Raw genomic sequence first — 26,170 nt, 5'->3', positions numbered from 1 at the left:
TTATTGTGTTTGTCGAACATAGTATGATCAGAATGAGCCTGAGAGTAACCATGTTCTTTCACAGTCTTAGTGAATCTCTCAAACCAGGCTCTCGGAGATTGTTTCAAGCCGTATATAGATTTCTTCAACTTGCAGACTCGGCCATCCTTCTTCATTTCTTCAAAGCCTGGAGGGACCTCCATAAACACTTCCTCCTCTAGCTCACCGTTTAGAAATGCGTTCTTCACGTCAAATTGTCGGAGAGACCAATCCAGATCAGGTGCAAGGGAGAGTAGTACACGCACTGTGTTTAGTTTGGCCACCGGAGCGAATGTTTCCTCATAGTCGAGGCCATATGTTTGAGTGAAGCCTCGTGCTACAAGCCTCGCTTTGTATCTCTCAACCGAACCATCTGCGTTGTATTTGATCGTGAACACCCATTTGCTGCCAACCGACCGTTTCCCTTCGGGTAATTGGGTCAGATCCCAAGTTTCATTCTTCTTTAGGGCCTTCATCTCCTCAAAGACAGCCTCTCTCCATCTCAGAACCTCTAGAGCCTCATGTATCAATTTCGGAAGTTCATCATTAGTAATCCTAGTGGAAAAAGCTTTGAAATCTGGTGAGAGTTTATGATAAGAGACGAAATTGGATATTGGATGTTTTGTGGTACATGATCGGACACCTTTGCGCATGGCTATAGGTTCATAAAATTCTGTAGTTTCGGGCTCTAAATTTGGAAGAGAAACAGAAGGAATGGAAGATGTACCTTGAACCTCAGTTGAGTCCGATGTTTGGCATACCTCAGTGGCCGGTGGAATATCACATGGCCGAGTCCTCCTTTTCGAATAAACACGAAGTTCAGTAGGTGGTTCCAAGTTGGTTTCTACCTGAGTCTCATGAGGTTGCAGATTTATAGGTTGTGGAATCCTAGAATTAATTACAGGAGTATTTATGGATTCCTCCGAGCTATTTTCAACCGATTTTGGCAAAGATATTTGTTCCCAAAAATGCAGTTCAGAATCACTCTCCCCCTGAAGTGAGTTTTTGTCAAAAAAGGATTGTTTTTCAAAAAAAGGTTACGTCCATACTCACATAAGTTTTTCCAGATTTAGGATCATAACACTTATAGCCCTTTTGAGTTGGTGAGAAGCCTAAAAATATGCATTTATGAGCTCGGGGATCAAGTTTTCCTCTGTTTTGGCCGTGTATATGGACAAAAGCAATACAACCAAAAATTCTAGGTGTTAACTCAGTGAATGATCGATTATCCGGAAACATATTTTTTAGAGCCTGCAAAGGGGTGATATACTTTAGAACTCTAGTAGGCATACGATTTATTGAATAAGATGTTGTTAGAAGAGCTTCATTCCAAAAACGATTAGGGACATTCATAGCAAACAGTAACGCCCTAGCCACTTCCAATAAATGTCTATTCTTTCTTTCAGCGATCTCGTTCTGTTGAGGAGTATCAACACAAGAGCTGTGATGGATAATTCCTTTTTGTTTCAAAAAATCACCTAGAATAGAGTTAAAGTATTCCCGACCATTATCTGTCCTTAGCACTTGAATATTTGTTTGAAACTGAGTATTGATCAATGAGTGAAATTTTTTAGAAGTATGTGCTGCCTCGGATTTTTCTTTTAGGAGATAGATCCATGTGGCTCTAGTGTGATCATCAATAAATGTGATGAACCATCTAGACCCTGAGGCTGTTTTTATTCGAGAAGGACCCCAAATATCACTATGCACGAGAGAAAAAGGTTTTGATGGCATATACTTTAAAGATGGATAAACAGATCTATGATGTTTCGCAAGTTGACAAACTTCACACTGAAAATAATACACATCTTTATTTTTGAAAAGATTTGGGAACAAATATTTCAAGTAATTAAAACTAGGATGGCCTAACCTATAATGCCACAACATTATTTCATTCTCACAAGACAAGGTAGTAAAACATCTTGGTTTCTGAACTTGTTTATTCGAAGGATTTTCCGTGACCAAGTGATAGAGTCCATCAACCTCCTTAGCATTGCCAATCATCTTCCCTGAACATGGGTCTTGAAATTCAAATCCGGCTAAGGTTACTGTAGCAATACATTTGCAGTCATCAATAATACGACTAACTGAGATGAGATTGCAAGATAGTTTTGGGACATGTAGAACATTTATCAAGGTAAGAGATGGTGAAATAGTGATAGAGCCTTTTCCAGCTATAGAGGTTAGTGAACCATCAGCGATTTTGACTTTCAGATTACCAGATAATGGAAAATAGGATGAAAATATGGAAGAACTATCGGTCATGTGGTCAATTGCTCCTGAATCTATGATACAAGGATTTGACTTAGAACTGGCTGTGAAAGCTGTAGGATATGTACCTTTCTTGGCTAGTGATGAAGAAGCAATATAAGATGATGGGTTAGGAGTGTTGGAGATTGAATGAGAACTCATGAGTTGATACAATTGCTCTAGCTGTTCTTTGCTGAAGGCAGACTGCTCTGAGGATGGTTTCGGCTCTTGAGAAGAAGATCTTGGTTCTTCTGATGAGGCATGGAATCCCTTTGCATCGCGTGGAGTCTGATTGAATGGTGAGGAGTCTGCTGTCTTCCCATGTAGCTTCCAACACTAAGCTTTAGTGTGTCCAGGCTTGTTGCAGTGCTCGTAGATCGGTCGGTCTCTGTCGTTTCGACGATCGTTGCGACGTGGTGGCTGACCAGAGAACAAGGCTGAAGATTCTATTGCGGCTGGTGACTGACCGAGCATGACTGTCCGCCGACTCTCCTCTCTTCTGACTTCGGAGAAGACTTCCCTTGTGCTCGGTAATGGATCACGACCAAGAAGACGCCCTCTGACCTCATCCAATTCCTTGTTAAGGCCAACAAGGAACTCGAAGACGCGTTCCTTTTCCACCATTTTCTGGAATAGAGCACGATCTTTGGGACAGCTCCATTCATAGTCGTTGAACATGTCTACCTCTTGCCACAAGGTCTTGAGGTCGGTGTAGTATTCGGTGACGGTTTTTTCTCCTTGTTTCAGCCTTCACAATCGAGTTTTTAGCTCAAACCATTGTCCTGCGTTCCCAAGATCTGAGTAGGTCTCGTTCACAGCATTCCAAATGTCATGAGCCGTAGGAAGGAAGAGATAGGTTCTACCTACACTCGGCTCCATTGAATTTATTAGCCAGGACATAATCGTCGAGTTTTCTGCCTCCCATCTCTCTGATTCTTCGTCCTTGGCAGGTTTTGTAATGGAGCCTGAGAGATAGCCGAATTTTCCCCGTCCGCGAATAAACAGCTTCACAGACTGTGACCATTGCAAGAAATTATTTCCATTCAACTTGTGAGAAGTGATGGATATATTTTGGAAGGATTCAGTGTTTAGGGTGATTGAGGATGAACGAGTAGAACCCGTTGAATCGATACCCAAGGTATCATCGGTGGTTTTAGCGATATTGGCTCTGATACCATAAAGGCAGAAAGAAACCAATTTCCGGGAATGATTTCTTTATTAGAATACTCGGAATTTATATATACAAGCATGAGATATCAACAAACTAAACAATATGAACTAACGTAGAAAAAATAGGAACTCTAACTAATCCTCTAACTAATAAGATAATATTATCTAACGAAATAATATTGACATTCTCGGCAGATAACATTGGTGGCAATTAGTGACGACTACTCCAAGACGCGTAGCGATTATGTCTTTCACTTTCTCTGGGGCATCGCACCCATATCATATCTCGGATTTAGAGAAGTTGATGACTTGTCCTGATGTCGTCGAGTAAGTCGAGTGGCAGCCCGCCACCGCGTCACATTCTTTCATGCTAGCCCGGAAAAGGATGAGGCTATCGTTGGCGAAGAACAAGTGGTCATTCCGACCGAATCCTAACCCATTGATGCTCCCCCTATTTTCCTCCTCCCTTAGAAGGCACAAGAGACATTCTGAGCAAAAGAGGAAGAGAAACGGAGAAAGAAGGTCCCCTTGGCGAAGCCCCCATTGAGGGACCACATGTCCTCTCACCACCCCATTGATGTTGAACGAGAAGCTAACTGACGCCACACATCTCATTATTTTATTTACCCACGCACCATCGAACCCTAACTTCAACATCATGGCCTTAAGGGATGACCACTCCACCCGGTCATAGGCCTTGGCCATGTCGATTTTGAGAGCTGCAAATTCTCTGTTCTCAAATCTGCCTCTCTTCATGGTGTAGATCACTTCAAAGCAAACCTCACGTTGTCGAATATTTGTCGTCCCCCAACTAGCGCCCCTTGATTCTCCGCAATAATCTCCTCCATGTGCACCTTTAATCTCATCACAAGACATCGAGACACCACTTTATAGATCACATTACAAAGGCTAATGGATCGAAAATCACTAACATTTTATGCATTTTCCACCTTAGGGATTAAAGTGATGACCATGTCGTTAATATCCGAGACGGGTTTCCCCTCGTTGAAGATACCCAATCAAACATTTGTGATGAGCTCCCCGATCACGTCCCAATGTCTTTGGTAGAAAAGAGTCGGAAAACTATCTCTCCCCGACGCTTTGATAGCCCCTATCTTGAAAAGCACATTCTTCACTTCTTCTCCTTCAAATGGGCGAATCAACTCCTCGTTCATCGCGGGCGTGAATTTCGAAACGACTCCCTCAAAGGCAGCCTCGATGCATTCCGGGCTCGGCCTTGAAGACGTGAAGATTTTTCCAAAATAGGAGGAGATTACATCCTCAACCCCCACATCCCCTGTCTCTAAGACCACAAATCATCAAAGAGACAACATATGTCATTTCTCTTCTTTCTCGCCGACGCTTTGCAATGACAAAGAGTCGTGCTCTTGTCTCCACATCTCATCCATGTCATTCTACTCATTTGTCTCCAATATTTTTGATCTTTTTCAAGGAGAGCGTCAAGTTGGCGTTGCTCACGACTCAAGTCTACCCGGGCAGCTCCGGATCTTTCCTCGCCGGCTATACGAACCACTTTTTTTTGCCTCTCACTCCTCGCCTTCAACTGACTCTTCATCTATCAAGGCTACTCTTTCAACGCCGAAGAGACTCAAGGAGCACCGGAAAGGCAGCCCACATGCTACTATCCTCCCACGCGTTCCGGATCATCGCAACACATTCCTCCTTCTCGCACCATACCTTTTTGAAGAAGAAAGGTTTAGGGTTCCTAGGATTAATGGCCCTTCTCCCACTAGGAGTAGATGAGAGAATCGGTCTCTGATCCGAGTTCCAATACTCAAGGTGAAACATTTTGGCCGTCGGGAACATGGCAGCCCACTCTGGGTTCGCAAGGCACTTATCCAATCCCTCTTGGATACTCTCCGGAGAAGCGCTACGCTACCACGTGGAATTAGCCCCTTTGAACCTGAGATTCGAAAGCTCGCAATCTTCTAACAATTGACGGAATGACTCAAGAAGATATGGGTCTCTCGTCCTTCTACCATCAAGCTTCTTATTTCTCCATTACCTCGTTGAGGTCCCCTCCAATAAGCCACGACCAATGAACGAGCCCATGACTCTTCTAGTGAGCTCCCAAAAATGCCTTCTATTTATCGCCATTGGATCCTTATAACCCCTGGACGTTCCAAATTACAGAAATCATTGCGCCCAGTGACATTCATCACTGTGGGGCGCCGCTTTAACTTCGGAGAGGTACTAAGCCAAATCATCTGAATCATAAATGTCAAGGATATTGTTGGGGAAGAGGCAACAATGACAAGCTCTTGCGGTCGCCTCTAGAATTCCACAAAAGTACGGGAGTCAAAACTGGCATGGCCAGTAATATCAGAGCTCGGATTCATCAGTCGAGCATCTTTTATGCCAAAACAATCCTCGAGTTCCTAGTTAAACATATCTCCCCTTTAGGCCTTCTCCATCAGCTTTATATCTTCTACTCGAAATCTTCCCAGAGCTCGAGCCACTATCTTCCATGAGCTAGTTCTAAGACCTTCACTCGAGCCTGCTGGTTCCCATCTTTCTGTTCGCAAGCCTTGGGGGTCCCAAACACGAACGCCTTTGTCTTGGGATCTCCAGCGTCACTCCACGACCACGGGACGCGAGGCCTTGTCGAACCGCCATTAACCTGGGCAATCAGAGTCGCTTTGGGGGGACCAGGCGAGCCTTCATTCTCATAATTATTAAGGGGGCGTCCACCATGAAACCAAGTCGTGATCTTTTGAGCGTAGGGCAGGAGTGTTTTAAGAGTGCAACGTTGAAGTGGGATCGATTTTTCCCCCTTTGGATATCGCAGCGTCACAATGATGGGGGATGAGATCGGACTTGAAGATGCTTGGGTCCAAATTATTCACCATGAACTTATGGAGGCCCAAACCAGAGGGCTTGTGCATCAAGCCCAAAGCATCCACACCACCTCTATTCTCGTTGGCATTAGGACATGAGGATATTTGGGCTTTGCACTTAAAAAGTCCATCTTTTCTTTGAAGTCCGGATCCACATGTCGCATAGGGTTATTTGTTGTTTCCTTCGTGTTCCCACCTGGCAGAGGGGAAACAAAAATACCATTCTCAGAACTCGTGCAATCGCTGGGACTCGGAGTCCCATTAATGCTTGAGCGTTTATTCGACTTGGGTGAGGCATCCTCCTCTGATTGGCTCGGCAACCCCGCCGACTTCAATTGCTCCTTTAACAGCGTTGTGCATTCATCCTCACCTTCTTTGGTTTATCCTGGGAGCTAGCATCTCCGGTCACCAGTTGATCAGAATTTCCTACATTCTTCCTTTTGCTCTTCTTATGAATACCCGCACATCAGAACACCGGCACCACGAATCGATTAGGCGCCATCTCGGATAAGAACAAACCACACCCATATCCCTCCTCGGGAATTTCAGTTGGAGCACGGCTCGCCATGCAATTCTCCCACTGGTGGCCCACCAATACGCAATGGAAGTAGAAGATCAGAATACTTTTAAACTTGACGGCGTACTAAGTCTTCTCCACATTTTTCCCCAACTAAATGACGATACCCCGTCGAAGAGGCTTAGTGATATCAACCACGGCATGAACCCGGATGAAACAATTATAAATCCTTCCACTCCAATCTGTATCCACATTCAAGACCTTCCTAATCTGACTACCAAGCATTTTTATCATCATTTCCATCATCGCAATCAATGGGAGTCCGTGGATCTGAGTCCAGAACCTCACACATGTGTACTGTCCCAGGAGAAATGAGGCTTCTTCAGCCGGGTCGAACAGTCTCAACAGAGCCTTGTCGAACAACCAATGTTCATTGTCCATCACTAGTTTCTTGTCTTCGGCCAAACCAAAACTGAACTTCAGAATCGAGTTCTGAATCTCGACGATTTACAGTCCAGCTTTTACATTCCAAAGGTTCCCTATAATCACTTTTAGAGCCTTCTTGTTGTAGTTCTTGTCCGTCATCAGCTTCCCCAAGAGTAGGGAGCCCACTTCTATTCGTCCGTCCTCCAAAGCTTCGTCATCAACCGAGACCACCACGTCCTCTTCCTCCGTCACATTTAGGTGACCCCATTTGTTACAGAGTGTCCATACCTTACACGAAGGTTACTCCACAAGGGGAAGCTCCACTATTTATGGAGCGCTCAAATTGAATTTGTATTACAATCGCGCCTTTTTTAACGCTACTCACTCATGAATAATTAAGAGGGCGTTATCTAACCATCTAGGCCACTACAAATATAAAGTTCGCTAACTACGTCTCTATCTTGTAACAAGGAATTATAAATTTCTATATGCATTAATTAGACAAGTATTACTCTCCCTCTTTCTTTCTTTTCGATTTTTTTCATTAGCTCTTTATTGGAGTTAGTGATGTCAATTTCGACCGGGTCACCTGTAGACTAACTGGCTCGGTGGCCCGACCCTCTATATTAGAGGTTCTGGACTGGCCCGACCTTTTTTGAAAAAGCACCGGATCAAACCGAGATCATTGAAGGGTCTGGGTTTGACCTAAGGTATAAGCCATTAGGAGCAGAATTAGAAATTGAAATTGAGGTGATGATAGACTATTAAAATATCACATAACTTAAGTGTTTCATATAGATGTTGTTGGTAGCTGAAGTTCAACTACTTTTTATTTCTTTTTTAAATAATGAATTACTTGTTGTCATTTTCATCTAAAAATATGAAAAATAAATATGATAAGTAAAAACAATTTCTTGCATAATATTTTATATACCCTAAACAAACTGCTAATAAACTTTTAAACTATTTATAACATTTAAACTCCAAAAAATTGGCTACGTAGGCCACCTAAACTATAAGAATTGTAAATTAGCCAACCTTTGGTAAATACTTTGTAAATAGCCAACTTGCATACGTGACAGCCTATTAACTACATTTTTTACATGTTTGGCTGGATTAAATAAGTCTTTTACTAATCTGTTAATAAGTTAACTTGGTTATTTACAAGAAATTAATGAAAGGTGGGCTAATTCACTATAACCGTGTGACTATATAACTTAATAACCCTTTAAACTCCATAAACAATTTTTAATGAAATTTTTAAATAAATTAATTCTGTAACCCTAAGCAAATGTATAAACAAATTATACTAATCCACACATAGTTTACAATATATATATATATATATATATATATATATATATATATATATATATATATATATATATCTCAAACAAAAAAATGTAAAAAAAACACCATTGTTTAAACTTATAGAATGCCTATAAAATTTAGGTATGAGTGGCTTAGTTTCAAGCTGAAGCAATAAAATTTAAGCAAGTGGTGATATCTCAAAATATAAGACTAATAAATGAGTAAGTCAAAAGCAAAAACTATAAGATAGTGCGAATATAATAGGATTTTCAAGATAAATGATAAAAAATACAATATATAATTTAACACTTTCAATCATTTAACTATATGTATTAATTTATTTTATTTTTAATATAAACTCCATTTCGGAAAGGATTTAAAATAATATGCTATTTAGAAAATGTTGCATCATAAAATACTATTTGCATCATTCTCAAATTTTTTAAGCAAAAAGTCAATTGAAAATATATGTGACATATTAAAATGACTTAAGGGTTATGTAAATCATTAACAGTAAAACGAGTAATACATACGATATTATTAAAAATAGCGAAATTTGTTGTAACTAGTCAAATTTATCATTCTTATTATGGGAATAGTCAAAGTTTCATTTTATTAAGCAAATAGCCCATATATTCGGCTAAAACCATAATGCCCTCACTTCCTTTCGCGAATAGGTTAATTTAATTAACGTACTGGAGTGACTTAGGTTAATTAAGTAACTTATTGGTTGAATATTAGCTTAGGTTCTGATTTTTTTGTGAGTAAAGTTAATTTACTAAATGATTGAATTAAGAATTAGGTTAACTAATTGAATGCTTTGAATATCAATTGACTTAAGTTCTTATTTTTGTAAATTTTTTGTGAATTTCAAATCCTTCACGAATCAGTTAATTAATTAACATATCTCACTCCAGTATGTTAATTAAATTAACTTATTCGCGAATTTACAGTGAATCAACAAAATCAGAGATTTTTCTTTCTCTTCTTCTTTTTCTGCGGCGAGGATTCGTCGAGGCCTCCGTCGAACCGGTTTGACTCGAGGCAGAAAGTCAGCAGTCTCGGGAGATGAGCGAGCTCGGTCGCCGAAATCTCGGAGAGTCAGCAGTCTCGGAGCAGGAGGGCGTGGCGGCGACATATGTGGTGGAGGAGTCGTCGTCGTAGAGGTTTGGGGTGACGGTGAGAGAGAATGGGTTAGTATTAAGAGAGGTGGTGAATAATAAGGATAATTTAGGTAGTCTATTAAAATTGAACTATTTACTAAATAAAATAAAACATGAGCTAGTACCTCTTATTATTGTCGAGCCACTATTCTTCAAAATGGCCCTTAAAAATATAGGGTATAAAGTTATAAACGCAACAGTTGACTAAAATCGAAGGGATACGTTTGATACATTATTTTGTTTGTAAAGAATTTAATTATTTGTTTTAAATGTCATAAACCCTACAAACAAAACGAGGAGAAGTAAGAAGAAGGAAGCAAAAGACCAACGGTAGTAATAATATAAAACCAACCGTGACCACTATTCTTTCTAAAACCCTAAAAACGAACACACAATTGTCTCTCTCTTTCTCTCCTAAAGGAATAGCATGGGTAGCTTCACGAACAATGGCGGCGGAAGAAGCGGCGGAGCTGGGCCGCCAATGGCGGTGGACAAGGGCGTCGATTTCGCGCAGTATTTCTGCACATACGCTTACCTCTACCACCAGAAGGAGATGCTCTGCGATCGCGTTCGCATGGACTCTTATTACAACTCAATCTTCCAAAACAAACACCACTTCGAAGGCAAGGTCTGAAATCAAAACAATCTCTCTCCCTCTGGAACTCTGAAGATTCGCTTTCTTTTAACTTTGTATAAATGGTTTTACGTTATGTGCGAAGAAAAATTAAAAATAATTTTGCTAAGTTTGGTTCTTTACCTATGCGATACCCATTTCTTGGAGAGTAAATTTCAGAACGGTGTTTAGAAGTTACTATATAAAAATAGTTTTCCTGAAATATCTGAAGAAACATGGTATTGGTACCTTTATCTGAATGTTTTTGGAAAGTTTGGTTCTTCACTATTGCAATACGGATTTCGTGAAAACTATGTCTAGAGAGTAGTGGATACTAATTTGATGGGTTATTTTCTTGTGTGTTTTATGGGAAAAAAGGTTGTGTTGGATGTTGGAACCGGCAGTGGAATCCTTGCGATATGGTCGGCTCAGGCCGGAGCAAGGAAGGTTTACGCCGTGGAAGCCACAAAAATGGCAGAACACGCTCGTGTGCTCGTGAAAGCAAACAAGGTCGAGAATGTGGTCGAAGTGATCGAGGGCTCGGTCGAGGACATTAATCTTCCAGAGAAGGGTAAACTTTTTCTTATCCTCTTTCGATATAATTAGGTTATGACATTATGGGGGTTTGACATTTTTTTCTCGGGTTATATATATACATGTGTAGTCGATGTGATTATCTCCGAGTGGATGGGGTATTTTCTCCTCCGCGAGTCTATGTTTGACTCAGTCATTTGCGCTCGTGACCGCTGGTTGAAGCCAACTGGCGTAATGTAAGCAAACTCACATGTCCGTTTATGTTTTTGCATTTGATGGGTTTATTATTCAAATCATTCCCAAATATTGCAAAATTGTATATGCCATGGCGTGAGTTGATGTTTTTCTTACATGTAAAATTCATTATCATGGGAATTTTACTTGTCTATTCTATTCACAACATGTCTTATTGGTGAGGAAGTATATGTTTTTTGAGGATTGAGAATGAGAATATGACCCAACGAAATTCGGTGTAATAGGTACCCAAGTCATGCTCGAATGTGGGTGGCACCGATCAGGTCTGGACAGGGGGAGCAAAAAAAAGGTGATTTTGAATCATCTATGTCAGACTGGTACAATTTTGTAGATGATACACAAAAGTCTTATGGTGTTGACATGGGCGTTCTGTCAAAGCCCTTCGCCGAGGAACAAAAAAAGTACTATCTACAGGTAATTTCTATGTTTTCTTTAAAAAATCACTTCTATCGTCAATTTCAATTGTTGATGCTGTTCATGAGAATGCAAATATGGCTATTTATTTATCTTCATATAATCTCACCTGGAGCGAGATTTTTCAGAGTAATTTAAAGCATGTAAAAAACACTTTGTGCAGACGTCTTTGTGGAACAATCTTCACCCAAATCAAGTGATAGGGACTGCAGGGATTGTAAAGGAGATCGATTGTCTGACTGCCACAGTGGACGAAATTCTTGAAGTGAAATCAAATTTTGAATCTTCCATAACTCTTGATAACACGAGGTTCTGTGGGTTCGCAGGATGGTTTGATGTTCATTTTCGAGTAAGTGGGTCTTCAACTGTTTTATTTTGCTTTTCGTGTCTCAATCGTTATAATATTTGACGGGCTTGTTTTTAACCTTCTCTAGGGGAGAAAAGAGGACCCGGCTCAGCAAGAAGTTGAGTTGACCACTGGACCTAGTGAGAACGATGGAACGCATTGGGGTCAACAGGTGAGAAGAGTTGACTTAATAAAGTCTTACTATAACAACAGTGCAATATTCTTTCATCAGTAACTCCGTTTCTAAACTAAACAAAACATCTACTTTTGCTTTGCTTTTTTCGTTTTAATTTTATCATGTATTTAGATGTTTTTGGTGTGTATGATTGCATAGGTCTTTCTTCTCCATCCTCCATATTGTGTGAGCAGAGGGGACAAGATGGGCATATCGTTTTTGATGACCCGCTCGAACGAGAATCATCGGCTAATGGAAGTTGAATTTGGATGTGAGATTCAACCATTGTCTGGAAACCTGATTCCGAATTTCAGGAATAAGTTCTCCATTGAGTGAGAAAGAAAGCTCGACCAGACACTCTGTTCTGCAAAACTTTGATTAAATTAAGGGTAAATTCATTAAGTCTTTATCGTATGATGTTTTGTTGAAATGAATTAGGCTGACCTTATAACGGTTACTCGATTATTTTCAGTGTGTCGAAAAATTTTGCTTTTATTTATTCATGGTTGTATTTTGTGTGACCTCGGAAAAAATATCTTCAGGGATTTTGTATAATGTAAACTATATATAACCAATCTTAGCAGAAAATATATTTTGCTTCTGTTTATTTATGACGATTTGGGTGTTGAAATTTTTTGCTTTTATTTATTCATCGTTGTATTTTGCTCGGAAAAAATATCTTCAGGGATTTTGTATAATGTAAACTATGTTTAACCAATCTTAGCAGAAAATATATTTTGCTTCCATTTATTTATGGTTGTAGACAAGTTTTGAAGCTTTTGCTTCCCCCTTTTTTTTTTTTTTTTTTTTTTCCCGGTTGTTGCTCAAATCCTTAATTATTATTTATTCTCAAACGTTGCTAGATACAAGAGCATAATATTTCAAAAAAAAAAAAAAAAAGGGAAATGTGTCTGGACTCTAGAGAACGTAATATTCAAAGGGATTTATGATTTTGTACCTAATATATTGGGAACTATTTTAAAAGCTTGAACATAGATTAGGGAACAAGTAAAGAATTCTCTCTTCCATAACTCTCTTATTTCGTATCTGACTTCTTTCTTTGCTTTAATAGTCATTCATAAACCCATCAAAATAAGGAATCTTATAATGTAAACTAATTGTGTTTGACTTTGATGGCAAACGCATCACATGCTTGTATATTAATCACCATGGAAATTGCTCTAATAAGTCTTGCGTAGGAATAAGCAATAAGCACGCCAACTTTAGAGCATATATAAGATCATCAGGAATACAACTTTCAACCTTACTTGAAGCGTCCGTGCTCACAAAAGTCATCCCTATCAAATGCATAGGTCTCCAAGCAATTCTCGAGCTGTCGAGGAGTTCTTGATCAACGTCTCGCCGATGAAATATTCAGACTCCGAAGCCGCCAAGAAGGAGATCGGTCTCCAGAAGCTGCCCCAGGAAAATATCATCCATGCAATTCCTTTGGTTTTGGTTCTATGCGGTTTCGTTCTTTGGCTTTTCTCTCATCCACTTTCACTGTAATAGGCTTTTGTTCAACATCGGAGACAGAGCGTTTGGGCTGGTTTTAATGTCTATTTTATGATAATAATGCCCTTCATTCTCTAGTTCCTTCTTCTATATAGATATATTTTTCTTTCTTGATTTTTTTATTTATGAATGGTTTTTTAATTTGTTCACGGTGAAAGAAAAAACGTCGAAAAGGAACATCGATTTAAGGTGTGTCTGCACGATCCAACATTCTTACGAATAAAACAAGGGAGTTAGAGTATACTAGTTGTTAAGCCGTTTTTTGGATTTAACATTTGAGGACACGTGGCGTGCCTGGAATAGTCACGTGCCTAGTATTGGATCGGCCCAAATTACTTTTCGAGAGTCCAAAGGGCTCAAGGAAGTTCGGGGCAAAGCCCAAATCGTCCAGGAGCTTCAGAGGATCTTAGAATCGTAAAGAGGGAAACAATGTTTTGCCTTCTTCTTCGTCGGGAATGCGTTCTTCGTCTTTGATTCCTGGCCTGGGGGTCGAGCTCGCCTGGATGGTCGAGCTCGTCTGGAGGTTGAGCTCGCCTGGGGGGTCGAGCTCGTCTGGAGGTTGAGCTCGCCTGGGGGTCGAACCTGGCTGGAGGTCGAGCTCGCCTGGAGGGTCGAACCTGGCTGGAGGTCGAGCTCGCCTGGAGGGTCGAGCTCGTCTGGAGGTTGAGCTCGACTAGAGGGTCGAGCTTGCCTGGGGGTCGAGCTCGCCTGGAGGTCGGGCCTGCTGGGAGGTTGAGCTCGCCCGGAGGTCGAGCTCGCCCGGAGGTCGAGCTCTGGTGGTCGACCTCGTCTGGAGGTCGAGCTCGCCTGGGGGTCTAGCTCGCCTAGTGGTCGAGCTCGTCTGGAGGTCGAGCTCGTCTGGAGGTCGAGCTCGCCCGGGGGTCTAGCTCGCCTAGTGGTCGAGCTCGGTTTGGAGGTCGACCCTGGCTGGAGGTCGAGCTCGCCTAGGGGGGTCGAGCTCGCCTGGAGGTTGAGCTCGCCTGGGGGGTCGAGCTCGGCTTGGAGGTTGAGCTCGCCTGGGGGGTCGAGCGCTCCTGGAGGTCGCACCTGCCTGGAGGGTGAGCTCACCTGGGGGGGTCGAGTTCGCCTGGAGATCGCCCCTGCCTGGAGGTTGAGCTCGCCTGGGGGGGTCGAGCTCGCCTGGAGGTCGAGTCTGGCCTGGAGGTCGAGCTCGCCTGGAGGTCGCCCTGCCTGAAGGGAGCTCGCCTGAGGGGTCGAGCTCGCCTGGAGGTCGAGTCTGGCCTGGAGGTCGAGCTCGCCTGGAGGTCGCCCTGCCTGGAGGTCGAACTCGCCTGGAGGTCGCCCTGCCTGGAGGGAGCTCGCATGGAGGTCGCCCCTGCCTGGAGGGAGCTCGCCTGGGGGGGGGGGGGGGGGGGGGGGGGGTCGAGCGCTCCTGGAGGTCGCACCTGCCTGGAGGGTGAGCTCGCCTGGGGGGGTCGAGTTCGCCTGGAGATCGCCCCTGCCTGGAGGTTGAGCTCGCCTGGGGGGGTCGAGCTCGCCTGGAGGTCGAGTCTGGCCTGGAGGTCGAGCTCGCCTGGAGGTCGCCCTGCCTGGAGGTCGAGCTCGCCTGGAGGTCGCCCTGCCTGGAGGGAGCTCGCCTGGGGGGTCGAGCTCGCCTGGAGGTCGCCCTGCCTGGAAGGAGCTCGCCTGGGGGTCGCCCCTGCCTGGAGGGAGCTCGCCTGGGGGGGCGTGACCGTGCTCTTCGTGAGCTGCCTACGTACCCGCTTTGCGGGATAAGGTCATGACGTAGTTCAGGGGATTCTCGGTTCAGACTCTATTCCAGAGTTTAGAGTGGAATTTTTTGGGGTTTAGTGTATTATGAGTTCGGTGTGAATCCTAGACCTTTTTCTCCTTTAGTTCGGAATGAGTTCTGAGTTCGGAGTCCTCTTGAGTTGTGAGAGTATTTGGCTGAGTGAATTCTGGGGTTGAGAGTCTCTGGGGTTTAGAGAGTTTTTTTTTTTAGTTCGGGGGATTCTCTTTTGTTGTCCCTTTGAGTTGAGAATGAGTGAATTATTTATAGGAAAAGAAACCGGTGCTTGATGCTTGGTTGATGCTTGGTTGAAGCTTGGTTGATGCTTGCTTGGTTGATGCTTGGTTTTTTAGTCATGCGTGTTTGACTAAACTGCCATTTTATATTGTAACGTCGTTTTTGCGATTGGGGCGTCGTTTTTACCATAAGAAAAAGACGGCCTAACACTAGTCAATTAATTTGAAACATGAAATTGGTAACATAGTCAATGTTTAGTTTATTTTGTGGGCTAACCAATTAATCACATTAACCAACATAAATAGACTATAATAACAAATATAAATTAGTTAACAAGAATAAATAAATTAATGAAAAATATTACAATAAATGTTTCATTAATAGATTAAAAAAAAAATCTCTAAAGATATTACGAGATCTTCACCGCTGGTCTTCAACGCCAAGTCAATTTTTCGATGATCTTCGCTGTCTATCCGTCTCAAACCGCCAATTCTCCGACCGGAGACACAGAGTCACCAATTCTCCTACAAATAAAAATCAAAATTAATACGAATAAACACATTTTAACACAAATTAACAGATTCCAACGACATTTCAACACTAACTCACAAATCAATACAAATTAACACAAACCAACACTAGTTTTCAAATCAATAGAAATCAACACAAGTCAACAAATTTAACAACAAATCAATACAAATCAACACGTATCAACACAAACTAACAGATTCCAAAGACATTCAACACTAATTTCAAATCAACACAAACCAACACTAATTTCACAAATCAACACTAATTTTCAAATCAACATAAATCCACAGATTTAAATACTAATTTCAACTAAAATTACGACTAATTTCAACACTAATTTCAAACCAACAACAATCACCACTAACAACAATCAACAGACTAAATTCTTTACGAGTTTCTTTCTTTAATGTGAATAATTTCAGTACCCGACATTTTCAACATTTTTCATGACAACATATACACAATCTAATACAAATCAACACTAATTTCACAAATCAACTCTAATTTCAAACCAACAACAATCAATACTAATCTCAAACCAACATCAATCAACAAAAATAAACCGAATTAACATGAATTAACACGAATTAACACCAAATTAATTAATACGAATTAACACCAATTAATACGGATTAGCGCTGAACGTCCTACCACGAATTAACACGACACGGGTGAAGCGATGGGAGAATTCTCAAATAATTACGTATGATTACGTATTATTCCTCATTTATCTAGGTCATGTCAAAGAATTCAGTAAAACAACAAAATACCTCACAAAAACAGAACTTTCGTTGATAAAACAATATAAGAAAGCAAAGGAGACTCGAACATTACCTGAATAGGAAAGAGTTTAGTAATATTTTTCTTAGCCAGAGCAGATCTAATCTCCGAGGCGACCTGAAGCTTCGAAATCTCGAGTCATTCGCCAATGTTGCTGAACCAATCAACATCGACAGCGAACTCCGTGAACGGTACCACCGAAGCTCTGAATGCGAGCGGACCAGGCGTGGCGTGAAAGCCCCAATCTTGAAACCCTAACGGCCTCTCATTGTGAAAAATTCTGCGGCCGTGGAATCGCGTGGGCTTTACCAGGAGAGAGGCCGGAATCGACGTTGTGGATTTAATCGAGAAGTAACGATGGCAGTGGATCAGAGATTCGACGGCGGCGAAAGCTCTCCACGGCGGCGACGTGGTGGCTATCGTGATTTTACTTTCATGAGAACTATAATTTCCGAGGAGGTTATGAAGAAAAAAACGAAAAAAGATTGGCTTCGTCTATTTCCGTTCGGATGGCTTAAGGGTTGAAAAAAAATTGAAATTTAAATATCACACAATCTTTTTAATTTGAGAACATATATGTTGGTATTAATCCCATATATTAAGCGCCTTTATTTTGGCGATCACTTGACTTCTTCATTTTGATTCTTTCTCAAAATAAAATGCAGCTTCAGCAGGGGTAAATTCGACATACAAAAAATGGCTGAAACGACACATCAACAAAATTGGTTATTTATCAAAATATTTTTAAACGTTGGCTAATCCGCAATCTCGACGTTTGAGCTTGGCTAGTCCGTGTAATTTTTTCAAAGAGGCTACACGATCAAGGGAAAAAAACAAGAGTATCATACAATCAAAACGGACTTTTACAGTAACTGACCTTACTTTCACATGGATTTCCAAAGTTTCAGTCATAAACTACACAAAGAATCTTAAACAGAACCCATTAGAACAAAACACAAAGATTTGAAGTATCAAACCTAAAGAGAAAGAAACTCGGGAAATTTCAGTAAGAAAAAAACAGCCACCACCTTGTCGAACTAAAACTGAACCAACACCGCATCGATGACCTCCAATTCCATGCGTCTCTGTAAGTGTGCTATCTTTTTTTTCTTTTCTTTTTTTTTTGTCTCGGTTACACATAGAAGACCGCAAAGTTTAAATCTTTAGTCTGCTTTTATTTATCAAAAAATTAGCGATAGAAGCCACATAAACATAAGCGTTTGCGTTTTAGCCAACATTTTGTTAATTTCTCGTAAATAGCCAAAAACTATTGTAAATATTTCGTAAATAGTCATATTTACTATAAATTTACTCTGCGTTTTTAATTATTTTTATAGCGTAAATAGGTTTACGTGGCTATTTACAAAAAATTAACGAAACGTTGGCTATTTCAAAATTTCTAACGTTTCATATGGCTAGATAGTCACTGGACCCTTTATTTATTTGTTATTTATTGTTTAGTCTATATTAGATATCGATTAAGGAATTGAGTTTTGGTTGCGGGGATAATTGTTGTCGCTGAAAATCGGACAACGTCGAAGACTTCGGGTGATTCGACTCAAGGTCGGATCAAGTGGTCACGCTCGAGCCGGGTTTGTAGAAGCTCGAAAGTCACGAGCTCTCTCTCCTAACTAAAAAACGTTATTCGTTCATCGTGGAGACATGAGAGTAAAAAAAAAAAGCAAGCTAGGAGGAGATATTTTTAAGTTAGTAACCTTAAGAAAACATCGTTTTTAATTCATGACCTCCTCATTTAACGTTATCTTTTTTTATTTATTTTTCTTATTTGTTTTTTCGAATTTACGTAAATACCCTCTTAAAAATGAGACTAGTTCCCATGTCATTTGACCCATTTGAACGAATGAAACCCCCCAAAAACAGATCCCGTGAAAGTGAAACCATAGCGCGCAGGAGAAGAAAAAAAACTCGCTGGGAAAAAACAAAACCCCACCAATACTGTTAAGTGTATAACCGTTCCTTTGTGCTCTGGTTCGTCGGCGATCCCCATCCACCAGAGAGTCTTCGCCGCCTCACCCCACCATTAAAGCACCGTATGAAAAGAGAGGTCTTCTTCCTCATCACTGCTCTCCAACTTCCCTCTCTCCGAACTCACCGTCACTCCCTCCAAAAAAAAGGTATTTGAGTTTTTGTTTCACTCACTAAATTGCAGGATATATGTGGGGTTTTTGCTCGAGTATTGCTATTAATGGAGGAGGGTATATACTTGTGAAATCAGAATCAACAAGTTTAATTTATGTCGTCGTAGCATCATCTGGCATTAGAGGCTCGATAAAGAACTGAGCGAATCTGAGCCAAATATTAAAAAAAACATCTATTATGAAATCATATAACATTACAGAGAGTTATTCCGAGTCTTAACGTGGATGTATTTGTAACAAGATGGTTTAGAAAGTTATTATGAGCTCTTCAAATTAAATTTACTACGTATCACATACGTCCAAAAATATAAAACAAAAAGAGAGAGAAAAAAAGCCTGGTGGATTGATAGATATGTATAGTTTAGTTTGACTGGTCCAACCGGTCCCACTGGACTACCCAAGTTGAGCCAGTAGGACTAGATCCAGTTTTAGCTTTTTTTCTAACCCCTTATTTAAATTTCATAAGGATTGAAATTTCGTCTATTTGGATGTAGATCACAAGAAAATATGTCGAATTTACATAACATATCAAGCAGGTGCGACTTTCTTGTACTTTTGTTTTGCAATATGACACATGGATCTATTGTAACATGTTTTAGTTCTAATTGTATTGTGCTAAAATAAGAGTCATTGAAGTACACAGACGAGTTGATTGTTATGATTATTTGTTCAAGTACGAGTTATGTTGTTGCTTCCTTGATATAGTATGAACAAATACTCATTTGAATTGGATGCCAATAGAAGAAACTTTAAATGTAAAATTGGAATAAAATATCGATTGGCCAAAACTATGATTTTTCTAAAAGTGTTGAAAGACTATCATGAAGGTTTGCAATGGTTCAAGGATTCTCAATTCGGCCACTTGTTTGATGTCCCAACGCATTTAGAGACCAAATTGGCGGCAATGTGAATGATGTTATGTCGAGAGGTGGAAAAAAAAAGATCATGAGAGTTAGTTTGTCGTAAATGGCATACATAACCGATTCTCTTTAGTGGAGTACGCTTTAATATCCGGCTTGAAATGTTCAAATTATCCCGATGGTTGGAAAGATTTTGGAAGCGAAGCTTTTAGAGAAAATTACTTCCAGGTGTTTAAGGGATATCAAAGACAAGTTGATACAAATGAAGATCGAGTGTCAAGGAGGTCAAAAGATAAATAAATAAATAAATAAAACATTATTCTCATTGAAAAAATGAAAACAAATAAATTGAAGATGGCAGAGTTTTTTTTTTTTTTTTTTTTTTTTCGCTTAGATAAGAATACAACTCATGTAAGGAATGTGGAGTTGAGAATTATTGATGACTTGGAGGCATGCCTCAACCTTCCTTGGGAAGACATTCTTTTGACAATCTCATGATGAATATTAGAAAATATGATATATTATGAACAGGTCATCACTTGTTCATGACAAATGGCAGATCACTAGAAGAAATATGTCTTTTCTCCACAAATAATTCATGACTTTTACGATGAAATGTTGACAATTCATGTGTACGATAAATTATTTATCGACATTTAAAAATAAAGTGTCGTAAATTATTTTTTAAATGACAGTAACTTAATGCCGTTGAAATTCAATGCCATGACTTTTTAATAATATAGTTGATATATATTTTCAATGTCGTTATATATAGTCTTCTTTTTTACTAAATATAGTTTATTGTTTAAGATATATATATGTGTGTGTGTGTGTAATATCATAAAGAAAAAAAACCAAGTAATAAGAACGTGGATAGTTGAAGCGGTTACCACTAGTAATATATATCTATATTAATTTATTTTATGAATAAAAAAGATAACTGATTCCTTATATATAGTGTCAAAGCAATTGTGAGAATAACTAGCCCTTTATATCCCTTGAAAAAAAATATAAAATAGCTTTTTTGTGTTAAAAAGTAAAAGCGTATTTTTTCGTAGTTCTTTACAAATATCAAAAAAGCAACTTCTAAAGCATTATCATTCTGGAAGTGTTGAGCAACATTATATTTCGTCCAATCATTGCATAATACGAGCCGTGTTAGACAACTGCCATTACCGTGGCTCTCTGACTGCTACGCTTTGGAGAAGCGAAAACTTTGGCAATGAATACTAGAGCATGTCCTCGTCGAAGAAGACAATCATATATTTTGTTTGAGTTGTGAGGAAGAATAGCTAACAAACGCCAGAGAAGTCGGAGTTGAAGAGCGGCCTCCGGGTTGTGTGATTCCGTATATATTTGGAGAGAAGCTACAATACAGAGGTGGCTACAAAAAGAAAGAAGAAAAAGAATGGGAAACAGTCAAAATTCAATTTTTTTTTTTTTTGTATGTAGTAAAATAATATTGGCTCATTTACGTGTATATCATTTCTTCTATATTGTTTAAGTGTTCATATTAGATGCAATAGGATAGATTCCCATATCAAATGTATACTGTCCATGTTTTTCTATGCTTTCGATAGTTTATTGTATCATTTATTTAAGTTAATGTACATGAATCTTTCATTATAATTTTCATTTGTATGTACATTCACTTATATAATAAATTTACAACATTCTCATAAATTAAGAACGTAAGATAAACATTATTAGAAAACAATCAACAATACAATGAAAAATAACACTATGAAAGTGTAGTGAATAGGTTTAATGAAACAAAATACTATTTATAATACATTATGTGTCATAAAAACAATTTTCACAGCATGAACTACGACATTTTAAAAAGTCATTAAAAATTAATTTACAACACTAAATACAACATATGTCATTGAAAGTTAACAGCTTTTTTTAACACCCCTATTCAACGACAATTAAAAAAATGTCGTGAAATGTGTTTCACGACATTTTTTACATGTCGTCAAAACCTTCTTTTTTTTTTTTTTTTTTTTTTGTAGTGGATTGTGCTACATGAAGTTTGTGTGAGTTTGTTCTACCTTTGATGGAAAGTATTGTTTATTTAGATGGTAGATATCAATTATTTTTTAAATATAACAATTGTACATTATTTTGTATTTACTTTACATTTATGTGTAGTTGCTATCATTTGAGTGCATATCTAATTTTTTACCATATATTGTCGATCGTAGAATCGATACGAATGATGATTTGCCAATAATTTATCGATGGGAGACAAAAAAAAAATTAAAAAAAAAACCTCCTTAACGATCTTATATTTTTGAAACACTTGGTGAATTGTCTAAGTCTTCAATGTATGGAGTGAATAAATTGATTGTTGTGAAAAAAAAAATTTAGTTTTTGATACGATCACGTGGAATGATGAAGCACATGAGCAGGCCCAACCAGAGACTGCAGAATTGGAGGTGTTGGGCCGAGGACACAGGAAGCCCAAGCAGCCAGGTTGGATGAAGGACTATGCAAGCTGACGTGGGGCAAGGGTGTTGAGATAGGGAACAACTTCTAGAAGTATTCCGTGGTGATGTGTTGTCCTTTTTCTATTGGTTGTTTTCTGTAATTCTGTTAGGGAAAAATACTCGTTGCAGTGAGAGATATGTAAGGACTGTGGGAGACTGAATGAGGCATGAAATCAATAAGAAATTTTCTTTTATTTCCTTATTTGTCTTTGTACCTTTTGATAGCTCTGAAGCAGGGTTGTATCATTGGTGCTTTCATCGTTTTTTCCATGGAACTCGCCGATTCGATTGCAGCGATGCAGAGTAATGACGAAGCTCGATTCCCAGGGTGATTCTTACTACAACGCGCTGAAGCAGCACGGCCTATCCATGGAAGCTAAAATCGCAGATCTACGCGACGAGATCTACCACCACAAGTCTCACCCAACTAGCTCCTCCACATCGACCGCCACGGGTCCACCCTAACACTTCGTCGATCCCAGCCAGAGCACCCCAGTTCGCGGCCTCAAACTCGATCTACCTCGTTTCGACGGCGGAGATCCGACGGACTGGCTTTTTCGCGTCGAGGGGTTCTTCGAGTTTCACGCAACACCACCGGAGACTCACCTTCAGATCGTCTCCTTCCATTTGGAAGGATCTGCCGCGGCGTGGTTTCAGTGGGCTCAACGTAACCGCCTCATCCCAACCTGGTCGGCCTTCACCGCCGCTGTGAAGCATCGGTTCGGTGCGTCGGTGTACGAGGATTACGAGGGCCGCCTCTCCAAGCTCACACAAATCGGTTCGGTGGCCGACTACCAGACCCAATTTGAAGCTCTAATGAACAAGGTCTCAAACATATCTGAACCCTTGCTAATTAGTTTTTTCATCGCGGGTTTGAAGCCACAAATCAGTCGCGAGCTGCTGTTCAACCGACCGTCGTCCTTGATGGAGGCCTTCTCCATGGCTCGCGCGTACTCTGCACGATTCGACGACCTTTCCTCTCCATCTTCAAAGTCGTGGGCCAGATCTGGATTTAGCCAGCCCAACTCAAACCCTCAATTCCATACCACACGCCAAGCCCAATTCTCCCAGCCCACTCCAGGCCCAAACTCAACCCTACCCTTCAAACAACCAAATACTACCCCTAATTTTCCCATCCCGCCAACCACACACACAAATTCACCACACCCAAATTCCAATCTTCCCATTCGCCGCCTATCTCCAGCCGAACTTCGGGATCGCCGCAGCAAGGGGTTGTGTTTTTCGTGCGACGAAAAATACACACCGGGCCATCGTTGTGCCAGCAAGTGCTTGTTGTTGCTCGCGGACGACGAGGACGACAACGACGAACCTGCCATGGGCGCCCACGATGAGACCGCACCGGAGGATATCACCGGCGACATCTCCAGCCTTCTCGCACTCTCTACGCACATGGCCGGTCGTTCGCTCCGCGTCACGGGGTCTGTCGGTGGCACTTCCTTCGGGGTGCTAATCGATAACGGGAGTACGCATAACTTCATTAAACCCTCATTGGCCGAACAGCTCCATCTATCGCTGACAACCTACCCTCGTTTCCGCGTCGCAACAGGGAGTGGCGCATCGTTGACCTGCGAGCATGTCTGCGCGGCCACAACAATCCTTCTCCAGAACATGCCATTCACCACCGACTTGTTCGTTCTCACCATCGAAGGCCCAGACGTTATACTTGGATTCCCGTGGCTGCAACAACTTGGCAGAGTTACTCATGACTACACTGCGCTGACGATGGAGTTTTCCTTGAACGGCGTTCAGATGATATTGCGCGGCGAAACCGGTCTCAGCCCTCTGCCAGTTTCGCTCCATCAGCTCCAAGCCCTCACCCACCAATCAACTGAGGCACACCTCTTCACCATTTCGGCGTCCTTGCTCAACCCGGAGACAATCAGCCACAACCCACCGCCACACGATGTGAGCATTCCTTCCCAGGTCCGCGCGATGTTGGAGAGGTTTGACTGCGTGTTCCAACCGCCAACGACTCTACCGCCGGTCCGTGCCATCGACCACCGTATCCACTTGGCAGAAGGATCTCGGCCGGTGAATGTCCGACCGTACCGCTACCCCTATTTTCAGAAAGGAGAAATGGAGCGTTTGATCCGGGAGATGCTCGAGCAGGGTATCATCCAGCCAAGCCAGAGCCCGTTCTCGTCACTGGTATTGCTGGTTCGAAAGAAGGACGGTACATGGAGGTTCTGCGACGACTACCGCGCCTTGAACGCGGCCACGGTGAAAGACAAATTTCACATCCCTACCATCGACGAGTTGCTCGATGAACTCGGTGGCGCGACGATTTTCAGCAAGCTCGATCTCCGTGCGGGTTACCATCAAATACGTGTGCACCACAACGACACGCACAAAACGGCTTTTCGTACCCATGACGGCCATTACGAATTTCTCGTTATGCCGTTCGGGCTCACCAACGCTCCATCTACCTTCCAATCCACGATGAACCAGCTCTTTGCCATGTATCTCCGTAAGTTTGTCATTGTATTTTTTGATGACGTCCTGGTATAGAGTTCTTCCATGGCCGAACACGTCGTCCACCTCGAGACCGTGTTCGAGTCTCTGCGTACTAATTGTTTCTACGTGAAGCTCTCGAAGTGCTTGTTTTGTCAGCCTGCGGTGGAATATTTAGGCCACATCGTCTCAGCGTCCGGCGTACACGCAGACCCGGCTAAGATCTCCGCCATGTCCGATTGGCCGACACCACAGACGGTCAAGCACTTGCGCGGGTTTCTGGGCCTCACAGGGTATTACCGCCGTTTCATAGCGGGATACGCCTCCATTGCAGCCCCGCTCACAGACCTCCTCCGCCACGATGCGTTCGAGTGGTCCACGACCGCGGCTTCGGCGTTCTTAGCCTTGAAAGAGGCAATGGTCGCTGCTCCGGTCCTCCGCCTCCCAGATTTTTCCAAAGACTTTGTCATCGAGATGGACGCCTCGAATGTCGGCATCGGCGCAGTTTTGATGCAAGACGGCCACCCTCTTGCATTCTTCAGCAAGAAGTTAGGCCCGAAGCTCCAGGCATCATCGGCTTACATCAAAGAACTTCACGCCATCACCGAGGCTGTCCGGAAGTGGCGCCAATACCTTCTCGGCCACACATTTGTCATTCGCACCGATCACTGTAGTATCAAGGAGCTACTGCAGCAAGTCATTTAGACCTCGGATCAACAAGCCTACATTCGCAAGCTACTCGGGTTCCGATTCCGTATTGAGTACAAGCCAGGAAGCACCAATCGCGTTGCGGACGCGTTGTCGAGAGTCCCTGCTGAGTGGCCGATCTAAGAGCCACCCTCCGAGTCGTTCCTTTTGGCGCTAGTCTCGGGACCATCCTTCGACATTATTCAGCAGCTCCAACACGAGAACACGTCGGACCCATATTTGCTCGATTTACACCACCAACTCGAGCAAGGTACTTTGTCCTCATCTTTTACCGTTCGGAACGGCTTGTTGCTATTCCGTGGCCGCTATGCCCTCAGCTCTTCGTCCCCGCTGGTCAAGCTACTTATCCGTGAGTTTCACAACACTCCGATCAGTGGGCATGCTGGTATCAAGCGTACGATGGCACGGTTAGCAACCAATTTTTTCTGGCCCCACATGCGCGTCACAGTCACCGATTACATTGCGGAGTGTTTGTTGTGCCAACAAATCAAGTACTCGACGCAAGTGCCGGCGGGTCTTCTTCAACCGCTTCCAATTCTGGAGTTGGTGTGGGAAGAGGCGACCATGGATTTCATTACCGGGCTTCCCTCTTCCAAGGGACAAACGGCCATCATGG

General features: G+C 41.7%; 2 protein-coding genes across 2 annotated transcripts; both read left to right on the top strand.

Moving 5' to 3' along the window:
* The first annotated feature begins 10,014 nt into the window (after positions 1–10,014).
* On the top strand, positions 10,015–12,681 carry PRMT10 (protein arginine methyltransferase 10). Its single transcript, XM_089610294.1, has 7 exons — positions 10,015–10,341; positions 10,705–10,897; positions 10,991–11,096; positions 11,340–11,529; positions 11,693–11,878; positions 11,964–12,047; positions 12,210–12,681. The coding sequence occupies exons 1-7, from the start codon at positions 10,141–10,143 to the stop codon at positions 12,384–12,386; spliced, it is 1,137 nt and encodes a 378-aa protein (XP_089466420.1). The 5' UTR covers positions 10,015–10,140; the 3' UTR covers positions 12,387–12,681.
* Positions 12,682–22,279: 9,598 nt separating this feature from the next.
* LOC149401003 (uncharacterized) lies at positions 22,280–25,551 on the top strand. The gene is made up of 5 exons (XM_089610573.1): positions 22,280–22,360; positions 22,485–22,513; positions 22,611–22,790; positions 22,857–24,897; positions 25,006–25,551. Exons 1-5 carry the CDS (start codon positions 22,280–22,282, stop codon positions 25,549–25,551), a joined length of 2,877 nt encoding a protein of 958 aa, XP_089466699.1.
* Positions 25,552–26,170: the final 619 nt, after the last annotated feature.

Source organism: Urtica dioica, chromosome 4 (genome assembly GCF_054948205.1).
Source record: "Urtica dioica subsp. dioica isolate 48M chromosome 4, U.dioica_male_clone48M_v1_H2, whole genome shotgun sequence".
NCBI lineage: Eukaryota > Viridiplantae > Streptophyta > Magnoliopsida > Rosales > Urticaceae > Urtica > Urtica dioica.
Note: the sequence above shows the minus strand (reverse complement) of the source record. Positions and strands in the feature narration are given on the sequence as shown.

Coding starts and splice junctions, on each gene's coding strand:
- LOC149401003 (XM_089610573.1), top strand. CDS start 22,280: ATGAAGCACATGAGCAGGCCCAACCAGAGACTGCAGAATTGGAGGTGT. Junction 22,514..22,610: donor CTCGTTGCAGTGAGAGATAT/GTAAGGACTGTG, acceptor GCTCTGAAGCAG/GGTTGTATCATTGGTGCTTT. Junction 22,791..22,856: donor GACGAGATCTACCACCACAA/GTCTCACCCAAC, acceptor CGTCGATCCCAG/CCAGAGCACCCCAGTTCGCG.
- PRMT10 (XM_089610294.1), top strand. CDS start 10,141: ATGGGTAGCTTCACGAACAATGGCGGCGGAAGAAGCGGCGGAGCTGGG. Junction 10,342..10,704: donor AACACCACTTCGAAGGCAAG/GTCTGAAATCAA, acceptor ATGGGAAAAAAG/GTTGTGTTGGATGTTGGAAC. Junction 11,097..11,339: donor TTGAAGCCAACTGGCGTAAT/GTAAGCAAACTC, acceptor TCGGTGTAATAG/GTACCCAAGTCATGCTCGAA.